Source organism: Perca flavescens, chromosome 17, assembly GCF_004354835.1.
Source record: "Perca flavescens isolate YP-PL-M2 chromosome 17, PFLA_1.0, whole genome shotgun sequence".
Taxonomy (NCBI): Eukaryota; Metazoa; Chordata; class Actinopteri; order Perciformes; family Percidae; genus Perca; species Perca flavescens.
In genome coordinates this window covers 1,832,577-1,846,970 of record NC_041347.1, presented here as the reverse complement: position 1 = coordinate 1,846,970, position 14,394 = coordinate 1,832,577, and the positions used below count along the sequence as shown (strand labels likewise).

The 14,394-nt window shown below is 41.1% G+C and overlaps 1 protein-coding gene across 1 annotated transcript in view; it reads right to left on the bottom strand.

Moving 5' to 3' along the window:
* Nucleotides 1-14,394, bottom strand: part of adgra1b (adhesion G protein-coupled receptor A1b) — a 223,123-nt gene that overhangs the window by 32,856 nt on the left and 175,873 nt on the right. The window contains 2 exon segments of the mRNA XM_028604301.1: nucleotides 2,532-2,655; nucleotides 9,796-9,923. Coding sequence (XP_028460102.1) covers nucleotides 2,532-2,655; nucleotides 9,796-9,923 — 252 coding nt within the window.

Genomic DNA, 14,394 nt, shown 5'->3' with positions numbered 1-14,394 from the left:
ATTATATTAATATCAAAAGCTTAATTGACCTTTGGAACAAATCACAAGTATGGAGCTTTGATTTCAAAAAAGGTACTCTTGTTATACAGTATTTAGGTTTACATTTTATTGTTATTTGAACAGCTGAGCATTTAATCATGAACCAGGTGAAGAAACCGGTTTATTATTTATTTGATTTTGCAACTGTCTCTATGAAACTACTTGTGACATGTCATATTTGATTTTGGCTTTGACTGAACATTTGCTCTCACTTTGCGGAAAAAAATATCGGGATATATATGTCGTATATCGATATTCAGCCAAAATATATCGGGATATGACTTTTGGTCCATATCGCCCAGCCCTAGGTGACGAGACAAAGAATACGTTGGGAATTGCCCATCCTGCTTTTGATTTCTATAGTTGAAATCGACTGCTCATTTTGATTAATATAAAATCAAAATTGTGACACCACTACTTAATATACAGTATATATAGCAAAGTAAAATAGTGAGGTGCCAGTAGGCAAGAAAGTTTTTCTCCAACCTGTTTCCAAATCTATCCTGACATCCTAAATCTCCACGTCCCTCCACAAAACTCGGTCACTCGTTCATAGATAGAGCCAGCAGAGGGTCAGAAAGTCCAACTGCAGGGACACACTTGCTGCATCACAAGGTGGGGCTGGCTTCCCTAAATCCATCATCTCAGGTATTACTAGATGGTATTGTGTATTTTTTGTGTGTATTGTATTTTATCCCCTTGGTTTATTCATATTTTGCAGACTAAAGGTTGAGCATTTCTCATTATGTACAAAGCATTCGAAAACATGCGAGTACTCCTTCACAAACTGCACTCATTTATGTCAGCAGAGAGATGAAGCCTGATGGAAAGTAAAACTAATCTGTGACCAAATGAAAGACAACAGAATGAACATTCAGACGCTAACGTTAACACGCTAACGGTTCTATAAGCACAGCGGTGCTTTGAGCTGAAAACTAATGTGGGCAGATGCTCATGTTAGTTAATGCTCACAATGACAATGCAAACATGCTGATGATTAGCAGTTACAATGTTGACCATGTTCACCTTCTTAGTTTAGTGTGTTAGCATGATGACATTTGCCAATAAGCCGGTACACACAAAGTACAGCTGATGGGAATGCATTAGTTTTACAAGTATTAAGTAATAAACAACAACAAAGTATTGGAAAAAATATATTGATAAGTGATAAATGACCACCTACCATAGACTGAAACAATAATTGATGAAGCTTCGGAAAGTGGAAGTGCCTTAAACCTAGATAATATCTATTTTCCAGCAGGGGGCGACTCCACTCGCTCCAAAAAGAAGTCAATTTCTATAGAAGTATATGGGAAAATGACCCTACTTCTGCCTTGATTTATTACCTCAATAAACATTTTCCTAATGAGTTTAAGGCGTCAATCGCTACTTTCAAGTCTTCTTCAATAGAGCATGATGTTCATTTAGAAAATTATGGTCCCATTTATTTTAAAACTGACGATAAAGCAGGGGATGCTTTAGGGGCGTGGCAACACAACGGCCTGTCAATCAGGACAGAGGCTTAGCAATGCTAACCGTGGCACTGGGCACATTCAAATAGACCTGAACTTGTTATTGGGTGCTGTCTCTGGTTTCATCTTCAACTTTAACCCTCACATTGTGTGTTTTCACTTCATAAAATTTGATTGAAACACTTGCTTGCCTAAAAATGTCTTGTTTAGCGTTATGCCAAAGAAGCTAGCTAGCTACCGCTAGCGTTAGCTTGTAATTAAAGGGAAAGTTTGCCGATTTTCGGTACTATCATACATGCAAATGAATGGCCTTTACCCGCTGGTAAATCTCTACTGGATGACTGGCTTCAGAAAATCAGCAACTTTCCCTTTCTAGCGTTTAGCGTATAACAGCCCCATGCAACCATAAACAACACTGGCTTGGCACCCAAGATCCATCCTCTCGTCACACCATTGCCAAACTCGAGGCTTCAAAATGGACGTCCACAAACCAGTGAGTGACGTCACAGATTTATGCAGTCTATGCCACCTACAGACAAAACCTGTGGATGAGTATGACCACTGTTTAATCCCTAAGTGTGCATGCAAATAAAAATGTAATAATACCTGTGGAAAATCAAAGTCATTTAATGAGCAGTGAAACGGTAACTGCAATGTTAAACTTCCCTGGAAAAAACATATTTGTGTAATTCTAATGACCAAAAAATGTTTTATATACTGCCACTTTGCAAAATGTCCACAAAAATGATTTAACATTTGGGCTATATTGCTTACCACTAACCTCAGGCAACAAAAGTGGACACAGACAACAGAGAGATAGAGAGTGAGTGCATTAATGATGGGGCTCATTGTGTCACCACTTTACTAAAAGAGTGACTAGACCATACATGCAACTGAAGCATGAAAGACACATATAGCTGCATTACTATAAGTCCACATACTGCACTCGGGGCTCTATATTCATAATCAATTTTTGGAAAAGCTTTGACAGCTGGATGAATGAAAAGGGGATGCACTTACTGCTTGACAGATGATGGGGTATTTGATTCGATTGATGCCGCCGGCAAACACAGCAAAGGTCAGAGCCGTGTGGAAACAGAAGTTGAGAAGCATATGCCATCCCTTCCGACTGATGCGGATTGCACTGCCAAAAGAAAAAAAAGAATTAGCCGGTGAATACCATACCCCATAATGTTCTGTCTTTTATCATGAAGTCAAATCTCATTGAGATTCCGTTTTCAAGGTTTAGTGCCCATCAGTCACTTTGAGTATGATTTAAGCCAGTCTTTTGCAAGGTCTGCGTGAATTGCCCTTTTTCTTTTACCTTGCTACTGCCATATAGATTAACAACCACAGGAGAGCCTGGGGAATGCTGCTCATAGAGCAGTGCAAACAAGCCGTTACACACTCTGCTGCCAATACATGTGCTGAATAATAGAACACTGTCAAGTATTCTGAAAACACTTCCACCTTGGCTCAACTTTGAAAAGTAATCATTCACGTTAAATATTTGCATGTTGAGTCAACATAACTCATGGAACTAAAACACATTTTGAATTATTTTTTAAAACTGTAATAAACTTTTTTTTTAGTCCTTTTAATGGTTGCTAGCTTATCAAATACAGTAGTGCAATGTTGTATTTGTCCCCTCACCTTGAGCAACATGAGCTTTTCATGTCTGACAAAATACACTTGAACATTTTAACAGAGTGAACTTTTACCATCAACCAATATGTCATTAGGTACTATGTCATTAACCATGCACACAACATCACTCATGGTCTAACCACATGCACTCTATAACTGTATTACAACAGTGGCATTGTAGTGGAACAGTTGAAATGTTGTAAAACACAACACCAGGAACATTGCAGAAACACACATAACATTAGACTTGTGCACGAGTTTGGGGCCACGGTGCATGCTGGGATGTTTGCCTACATGTCCACCTTGAGAAAATACTATTTTTAGGTTGACTCTAATAAAGGATTTTTAAATTTGGCCTCCATCGTAGATCTAATTTTAATTCATATAAACAATAACATTTTGAGTCGAGAAAATCTAGACTGCATGAATAAACAAGAGTTGACACTGAAAGTCAAAATATGAATTTTAAATAAATTGTTTGCATTTATAATATCTGATTTTCAACCAGAAAGAAGTGCAAACCATTGCTGTCTTCTACTTTGGGAGCTACTGTACGAAATCTTACCATTGCCATGCAGTGACAGAGACGCACTATTTTTACGTTTTTATTCTGACTGAACTTCAAAGAAATGGTATTTACAGGAATGCTTTTTCCTGACAATGAAAAGAAAGTACTAAAAAAAAAAAAATCTAAAGAATCACTTTAAAAGGTCCAAACCTACAATACCCACTGAAAGAAATGTTCCACCTCAGTTGACAAAATGGGAATGCTTCCAACAAACTGTATAATCTGTATTTTAGATGATGGCCCTCAGGCAGAGGGCTATTCACAGATCAGATTCTTAGTCAGAGCTCAGTGTGTTATTCAGTGTACAGCCTTCCTACACAGCTCTTTCACACATACAGTACACACAGTGGTATAAGCACACAAATAGGAATCACACTGCTGGTTTGATGAGGAAATAAAATGAGATTGCTTCCAGTTGGCTGGGCCAATTGTAGTTTTTACAATGTAAAACTATGCACTCATATTCACTTTGTGAAATATGGCATTAGCCGGGGGGGTTACACAGTCTTGGGCAGGGCACTTAACCCACATTGCCATTTTCCATCCAGCTGTTAGAGAATAGGCTAAATAGGTCAGACAATACGAACGTAAACAGACCATCCATTCTTTTAATTACTTCCCCATGTCTGCTCCCATCCTTTTCATCCCTACAGTCACTGTCACCATTTGAAATTATATAACATTGTGCTGGAAATCTCCACTCCCCAAAATGGAGGAGCGGAGCCCCGGCTGCACGTGAGCCAACTGTAGATGAAGCAGTGGCTCAGCAGTGAGCTGTGAGGCGTGTCTGGGGCCGGGCTACACTGCTCTGCGGAAGGGGAGGGAGAGTTAAAGCTGCTGTTGTCGATGCCTCCGCCGCGGTCCAAGTACTGAACTCCATTCAGCAAAGAGGCCATAAATCAGGCCGGCTCCTGGCCTCCCCTGGAAGAAGGTTTTCATAGGCTCTGCTCTGAGCTTTCATTGGGTCAAGTACATTAACCTGGCAACCCTCCACATCCCCATCTCCCAGAAGGTAAGGAGGGGGGAGATAAAACTGTCCTCTCTCTCTGCATCTGCTCTCACCCTGCACCCACTGCTGAGCCAACTGAACGGGCCAATAAAGCTATGGACAGTATAACATGACACACTCTACCATGTGTAGTTTCAGCCAAGCCATTTCATTGGTGGAAGACACGCTCCAAACACGCTGATACTGTAAGTCCCATAAACCATAGGTAGCAGCGCTGGTAAATGGAGAAATGGAAGTGGTTTCAAGCTAATTATGATGGGGGGGGGGAGGTAGCAAGCTGGCAGCATAGGGCTGGGCTAAACGGTTGAAATCAATACCACAATATTGAAAATATTCCCGATACTGATAATTATGCTAATAGATACTAATAGCTGTAAACACATTGATGACATACCACCTTCTAACGTGTGTCTGTCCAACGTTTGTTGCTGACAAAGTGGGTTTATCAGAGCTTTTTCACAGAACACAGCTGCCTGCTGTGGCTGGAAATACCGCTGATGAGAGCTGTGAGGCTGAACCAAAGAGAAGTAGAGTTGCCGGCTGTAAAATCAAAACAGTGAGCTAAAAGATGCTACAAAGCTTCGTGGAGCTGAGGAGAACTGCAGAATAAGATCACACATAGTCAGCTGACCCATTAAAAAAGTAATTAGATCAGTACTTTATAAGTATCTTATTTTGCTGCTTGTAAATCATTAACTTAGATGGAAAAAGATTTTTAAAAATGATCATGTTGTCACTGTCTTTTTATTTATTTTTATTTTATTTTAATGTTTTTGGGGGGGGGAGGGTTCTTATGTCCACTCTTTTTTTTTTTTAAACAAACTCAGGCAACACACACATTGATAGGCATTTTTAACCTTTTTTTTTTCATTCCTATTATGCGTAATTTAAGATTTTTACACCAAGATCCATCATGCTTTGGCTGTAAACAGAAAGTGCAGTCTGTATTTATTTTAGCCTAAGCAGTGTCTCTTGACATTTTGGTAAATATGGACAATGGAAAAGTGCAATGCTGTACTAGCTGCTAACAGTTCCTGTAACCATAAAATACAGACAACAATAAAAAGTAAGTAAAAAGTAATTCAGTAAGAAACATAATATTAATATAATTTCACGTATGGACGTTTGTCCCTGTTGAACATTGATAACCACTGGAAAGACAAAGTTCCTCTGATTCCATCAGTATGTGCATGACATCAGGTGCTCCAGTATGACTCTGGGAACACTTGACGCAAATTGCACCAATTGAGTGATTTTTGGGTTCAACGATATGATACCCACCACTATGTTCTTGACTAGGCTCATACATCACACGTCCGCATTGCACCCATAATCACCAATCAGATTCTATCACGGCTTATCACGCTGGCAGAGAAAGAACAAACGGCACACGTTGTATGCATATATTGATGCATGTGTGTGTATGTGTGTGTGTGTGTGTGAGCTGAAGTGATAAAGTGACAAATTCAAACATGAACAACCCCCGGTGCCTATCCTTGAACAGCCTCCCTCACATTCTGCCCATTTAACACGCAGTCCCTTGTGCTTCACTGCTCGGATACTGTCAGTCAGCTGGAGTGATACTATATAACTAAAGTGTTACTAAACAGAGATGTGTTTCAGTGCTGGGGAGTGCCTAGAGGGAGGTGTGGAGGACGAGGAGGTGGAGGATTTTGTTAATGTGAGCGCCGCTGAAAGAAAAAAGCCTCTAACCCTCCTGTGTGTTGGACAGACACCACAAAAGCTCAGGCTTCATATCCTAAATATGGGCTTTTTCTCTCTCTCTCTCTCTCTCTCTCTCTCTCTCTCGTTTGGACGGGAATTAATGTCTTCTTGTTCAGAAAAGCACTTTGTGATACATTAGTGTGTTTACATGCATAGTATCGTATCGTATTTAGTATCCCAGTTATGCTTTACCCATGTAAACACCTTATCCTGGTTCCAGGGCCTGAAATTAACACCCGACCACGCGCCAAATGCGGGTGAATTTTGCCATTGGCGGGTAAAACTGTCAATCTACCTGCCACCTTGGCAGCCAATGAGAATTGAGTGCTTCAGAGTTGGGTTCTTTGCCATTGTTTTTCTTTCACATATCAACCAAGTCCGCCATTTGCTTGGATTTGAGCTAAAAAATATGGTGCCGCATTACTGGGGGGAAGAGGACCGACTGAAACAAGAAACCAACAAAAAGATGAAAAGTAAAAGAAGACGTTTTATTACCAAGTGGACAGTTGGAGACAACGGCAAGAGAAAGAGGTGGAGGAAGAGGAGTGTGTCTGCTCCTTTTTTGTGGCCTCAGAGGAGCAGTCGTATATGATAATCATTAAATAAAAAGATAAAAAAATATATGTTTGATAAGAGTCATTAATTATATTGATTTCATTAATAACTTGACAGCACTTAAATGTGTATTCTTAACAAGTTCAAGAACGATGCTTGTGCATTTCCTGTATTTCACCTTTATGAGGCAAAAACTTTGGCTGGTAAAAAGCCTGTGTGGCTAGTGGATTTTAAAATCCACCTGCCACAGTGGCTGGTGGACAAAAAAAGTTAACTTCAGTCCCTGCCTGGTTCTGAGAAACCTGGATGGGCCAGCTTGAGCACCCCCGTACAAATTGGGATACTGTTGAATGTAAACACCTTTTCCAGGTGCCGGCAGGCAGGCGATCAGAAATCTGGATGCTGCTATGTTTATCTGTATGAGGATATGAGTAAAGTTTCTCATGTTCCACATAATTGTCATATCATAAATATGAAAAAAAAAAACGGTAAGATCAGGGGTTGAAGCCAAAACATTTGGATAGTCCCTTAGTGGCTGGCTGCAGTAAAGGTCATGAATCCCACCCCCCTCCATGTTAGTGGATGGGACATTACATGGGCCAAAATTAAGAAATCAAAAGTACAGGTCAAATAAATTTTTCTTCCAAAGATGGTTTCTGTCATTGTAGGTAATTCTTATCAGGCTGATGTTTGTTCAAGTGCTCATTTTTCAGACTGGTTTGGCTTTTATTAGTTATTTGATGCTACAAAAATGGGGTGAAACGCCATGATTGACATCTGTGATTGACTCACAAGTGGTTCGGGCGGGTGTATGGGCGGGACTTCCATACAGTGGCTTCACTGCCTGATTACTACTGAGCAGACTCCAAAATTACAAGATGGCAGCGCCCGAATCCGGGATATTTTGGCTTTACTTTTGTACAGTGGGAGGAAGTGGAGACATGTCGTCCATCTTTATATACAGTCTAGGTGTAAGACCAGGATACGTACGTGCATGTAAATGTACTCTGCTGCGAAAGCAATATTTAAAAAATTGGCAAAAAGGCATGATCATACATGTAACTAATGATTTTTTTTCCAGAAATGTCTGATTCCAATATAACCTGTAATGGTGTGCAAGTTAAGATACTAAATCATATATTAAAACACAGAGTCCTGTCCCTCAGTTGTGAAATAGTCTAATAAAATACCTGTTAGAACAGCAACTACTATAGTTCTTTATCTAAGATTCAAATAAAAATATATTTGTAATATATTGTATTTGTTTTCCTAAGCAGTGGTGCATTACTGCCATTTCATAAAAAAGCCCCCTTATTAAAGGTCCCATGACATGGTGCTCTTTGGATGCTTTTATACAGACCTTAGTGGTCCCCTAATACTGTATCGGAAGTCTCTTTCCCAAAATTCAGCCTTGGTGCAGAATTACAGCCACTAGAGCCAGTCCCACAATGAGCTTTCCTTAGTATGTGCCATTTCTGTGTCTGTAGCTATTGAGGAGGAGAGAGGGGGAGAGAAAGGGGAGGTAACCTTGCTCCTTATGACCTCATAAGGAGAAGATTCCAGATCAGCCCATCTGAGCTTTCATTTTCTCAAAGTCAGAGCAGGATACCCAGGGCTCGGTTTACACCTATCACCATTTCTAGCCACTGGGGGACCATAGGCAGACTGGGGGAACGCATAATAATGTTAAAAAACATCAAAGTGAAATTTTCATGCCATGAGACCTTTAAGGATTTTTCGCACTCGTCTTTACGTCATTCCCGTTAATAGTTCTGAAAACCCTACTATGGATCATGGTTGTGAATTATTTCTTTGCATCATGTTTGACTAATATTAGACTAAATCTGCACCAAATTTTAGAATATCCAGTTGTGTTTGGAAACTGTTCACATATCACTCCTGTCTGTTTTTCTTCAGTTAATGCTGCGGTGCTAGACGACAGTACGTAAGTGATGTCTGCAGTGATGTTTGGAGCCTTAGATGCTGTCATCGCTGTCTGACTGCAGAAGGACGCAGCCTGTCTCCCGCCCAGGTGTCACAGATGAATGCAAACTGCAATTGCTCCTGCGCGCGTTCACACAGTTTCATCAATTTTGCACTTTAGTCACAGTAGGGACACGAAAACATAAATAAAGCCAAATATATGTGTCTGAGAAAATATCAGTCAACTGTGTTATTCCAAGAATAACACAATCATTTTCTTTAGAAAATGTGACATTTGAGACATTTCCCCATTTCCTTCATATGAAAATGGACGGTGGGCTCTTACAATAATTCCACATTAATGCCAAGGACATGATAAAGTGACTGATGATGTACAGTACAAGAAAAACTGATGATGAATTGGTGAGCTGAAATAATACGCCAGACAGGCTCTGGCCACTTTAATAACAGCAGAATCTCTGTCTTCATCTGCATTTGGAATATGGAGTGAAGGTGGCCTATATGCCCCTTAGAAATCCAATAGAAGCATACATTTCTGCTATGACCATCTGAAACACACACACACACGCATGTGTTTAAGATCCTCTTAGTCAGACAGGCTGCAGTGCTTTACGCCAGCCTAAAGCATCTGACTCACACCCCAGGTTTTCTGACAGAGGACTCAAAAAAAAAAAAAAAAAAAGGAAAAAGGGTAAGGGATTACAAAAGTGTCTGCCCCGGTGTCCAGATGTGGAACTGAAGTTAATGGCTGTGATGTTAAACGCAGGTGCGTAAAGTTGAAATGTATACTTGTATACTACTATACAACAAAATGGAGGCGGTGCTTTTCTTCTTACCTGTGGTGCACTATGTACGTGATGATGGAGGCAAAGAGGCAGAGCAACATGACCGCCGTGCAGGCATACACGACCGGGTGCAAATACTCCCCAGGGTATGGGGGGAAAGACAGCACCTTCTTCAGATCCTGAGGCAGGAAAAAGGAGAGAGAGAGAGAGAGAAAGTGGAGATCAGACAGAAGTCATCATAAATACAGTGTCATAAAGATAATCAGTGAGCAAGAACTAGGCCTGCACAGTGACAGCATTTCCGACAATCCACCCAAAGACGAAGATGATGAGCTCTTCATATGCATAGGCATAGTAGACTGCGCCGACAAGATACGCAAGCAAAATACAAATGGATGTCAAGGAAATGTCTTCGAGTTACAACGCTGTCCAAATCAGCATAAAAGAGTAACAACCCTGTCGAGTGAATAGTCTTCCCCCTGCATTTACATTTTGCATTTCAGGCATTTAGCTGACACTCTTACAGTCGGAGCGACTGAGTGCAACAATAGCATTGTCTTCATAGTCTGCCAACATTGAAAGCAAAACAAAAATGGATAGCAGCCAGGCAAAAAACGAAAACAAAGTCAAGTCGCTTTTTGGGTCTTATTGTTAACAGGCGCCCATTAAGCCCTTATCAACGTCACTGTCCATTCGCTTGGTAATTTATTCCACATTGGGTCTTAAACTCTCAAAATAGAGACTCCTTTTTAACACTTTCATTTATCACCGTATCTGTAAGATTTAGATCGGTTGTATTCAGAGACAAAACAAGCCACGGTAACATTTCTACACCCATTTTCACATCTCTGTGTGGAGCCAGCTGTGACGTCACGATTTAGGCTCCATCATGTTGACGTTGCTAAATAAAGTGCACCTTATCTCCATAGCCCTGCCAGCTCAGTGTGAGTTTGTGTCTGCGAGGTTGATCCACCCACACACCCACACACACCCACACACACACACGCTGTCTGACTCCATCATTGTCTCAGGAATGTAGCCGAGTGGGATCTTCTCTCTCCGTGTTTATCTAAAGGCTGCCTGTCGGGGCCTGTGACGGGTTGCGGCCTTCAACTGAGCATTTATAAGCACAGTTGTAAAGTAGTGGCCTGAGATGAAAGGTTCGGGGGACAGGACGCTGGGGAGATGTAGAGCAGGAGAGCGTGTGGTACAGACACTCATCACTGAGTCTAATAAAGCCTTTCCTGTGCGTTGAAAGAGGAAAAAGAATAAAGGAAGTAAAAAGAGTCAGAGCCAAGATTTTCATTCGGGTTATACATTAAAACAAATTCACAATGTATTCTTTAAAGGCAGTCATTGCTCTGAGGTTGTTCTGCTACTAACAAGAGATCACTTTATTTACTGCAAACTGCATATAATACATAACTTCTGATGCTATGAAACATGTTTCCCATCCATCCATCCATCTGTTCATCCATCATTTATAGGCGGCATGTTACCCTTTTCCTTGTCATGGTGGGCAGGAGTCTTTTTCCAGCTCTCAATAGGCGTTAATATAGGAATTAATATGAGTTAGGCCGATCTGCAATCTTCTCCTTATGAGTTCATAAGGAGCAAGGTTACCTCCCCTTTCTCTGCTTTGCCCGCCCAGAGAATTTGGCCCACCCATGAGAGAGAGAGAGACATCATGGCTTTCAAACGAGCAAAGTGGCAGTTGGTCAAGGCCACACCCTGCCCCCCCCTCTCCCTCCTCAATAGCTACAGACACATTAGGGGACCACTAAGGCCTATATAAAAAGAGACTTCAGATACAGTATTAGGGGACCACTGAGGCCTATATAAAAGAGACTTCAGATACAGTATTAGGGGACCACTAAGGTCTATATAAAAGATAATTCAGATACCAGTATTAGGGGACCACTAAGGTCTATATAAAAGAGACTTCAGATACAGTATTAGGGGACCACTAAGGTCTATATAAAAGAGACTTCAGATATAGTATTAGGGGACCACTAAGGTCTATATAAAAGAGACTTCAGATATAGTATTAGGGGACCACTAATGTCTATATAAAAGAGACTTCAGATACAGTATTAGGGGACCACTAATGTCTATATAAAAGAGACTTCAGATACAGTATTAGGGGACCACTAAGGCCTATATAAAAGAGACTTTAGATACAGTATGAGGGGACCACTAAGGTCTATATAAAAGAGACTTCAGATACAGTATTATTATGTTGCACAATCAGACCGGGCTAAAGCCATCACAAACGCTATCGGTGTGTTTATAGGTGCAGACATGAGGTCATATTTGGTTGTGCAAAACGAAGGCTTTAAACACATGCAGAAAAGTGCTTGAGCCACGTTACGACATCCCGTCGCGCACCCACTTCAGCGAAATAATTGTGCCAGGTCTTTATGAGCAGGAGAAGAAAAAAGTTGTGGATGAACTATCCCGAGCATCCTCTGTTACGCTCACGACAGACGGGTGGACGTCCAGGGGAACGGAGAGCTATGTGACGATAACCGCTCACTTCACCACAGCAGACTGGGAGATGAGAAGTCCGGTGCTGCAGACACGCCCCCTCTACGAGAGTCACACAAGCACTCATCTTGTGCAGGTACTGACACAAGCAGTGGAGGAATGGAAGATAAAGAGGCCCAGTACTAGTAATATCCCAGTCACAACTGATAATGCCAAAAAACAAATAAATGCAGTGAATGAGGCAGGACTGGGCCCACAGATTGGGTTATTTGCACATGTAGTGAATTTGGCATCACAGAAGGGAATCTTGGTCAATAGCATGGACAAAAAGAACAAACTTATGTTTATTTGTTTTGTCTTTTTTTTTTGCTGACCCGAAAAATGATCCGATCCAAGTTTTTTGATCCGTTGAACCCCTACTTTAAACGGCTAACACGTACATATACTGTATAGACAGACAACCGTTTACCCTCACATTCACATCTACGGTAAGACTCGGCATATAACGAGCTTTGAAGGGGGGTGTCTGTTTTTTAGCCTTTCCAAAACCAAAGTCTGAGCTCACTAAAGTCTAAGGATTACACACTGCGTTTATCTGCTCTGAACTTACAAATGATAGCATGCAGCTAACTAGCTTACAGGCGTTAAGAGGATTCTTTAACAGTCAGTTGGAAATTTTAAATGTCAGCTGATAAAGGCGTCGTCAACCAACTTATGGCGTTCACGTTAGCTTAATTAGCTAGCTAGCTACAGCTGATAAAATGTGATAGCAACAATTGCAATTTCAGCCGGCAAAATTGGTGGCTAGAAATGAGAAGCCTGCTTTTGTCTACTTCTGAAATCAGTGTTTCAATTTAGTAATACATCTGCAAATGTGCCATCTTTAGATTTTGGGAAGAAACCAGGGCACCCACAAGAAATGAACAAAGACACCAGGAGAAAATGCCAACCGAATGGAGCCAACAAGAACTCAGAGAGTCGGGCAGTGAAACTTGCACTGACCAGTCATAGGTCAAAGCCCTTGGAAACATGACAGCAAACACTTACACATCCAGCAGACACAGAGCAACTTTAGCATTGATTTGGAGTTGTGCCTGTGTCCACCTGACATAGCAATATTCACTCCCCCTTTCTTAGCTCTTTAAGTCCTCTTTTGCTGCTAAATGCTCCACTTTCTTCAACACCTAATTGCCAACGTTATTGTCTGTTTAGTGCTAAACAGGTAGTGTATAGTAACTTGACGCACCATATGGTTTGTGACACAGAACCATTCAAAAAAGCCGTCACTGGAAACTGTTTGGAAAAGGGCAGGTACTTAAAAAAATAATACCTAGCAGGTGATGGATGAACTGCTATCTAAGACGCCCGCCATTGTTGTTTTGAACAAACCATCACGGCCATCACACACATAAACCTAAACCACAAATACATTACTTGAAGCCTGACAAGATGGATTTTCGTGTCATATGTGATCCGGCGGATCTTGCGTGATGTGTACAGTACAGTTGGTTTATCAGAGCTTTTAGCCTGCTGCTGGTAACAAGGCTGGTGAGAGAGATGAGACTAAATCAATTAAGTTGGGGGCTGTCAAACCAAAGCTGAAAGAGGCTAAAACACCATAGAGCTGAGGGGAACTGCAGAGTCGGGTGGTCGTTCTCGGTGGGCTTGTCACTGTGCGCGACATCTTCCAGATACATGTAGTCAGTTGATCCATTGCTGAAATAAAAGTATTGATTTAGAGCCGCTTTAATATTAACCACAACATCTCCGAAGACCTATTCTTGCCAAACTTTGAAAGGTGGTGGAAGAACCAATTATCAATCTTCAATAAAACTACAGACGTTAGTTTGCAGCTTATAGCTGGACCAGAAAATTAAAAACGACAACAGGGAAGGAGAGAGGACTGTAATTAGACCCAACAATAAAATGTACCATTACTTCGGAGGGTGCTGAGGGGTTGGCCCTTTTGGGGGGAAAACACATGACAAACACATTCCAAAATTGTAAACAGCTTCGTATAATTTGGCAGTTACAGATTTACAGGGAATTATTACGTTTGTATTTGTCCCTGGAGCGATGTCATGGAAGGACAATGAAAACTGGTGTTAATTACAGCTCAATGAATTGATGTTAAAAAATCAAGGCCCTGAAGCATCAGCAAGA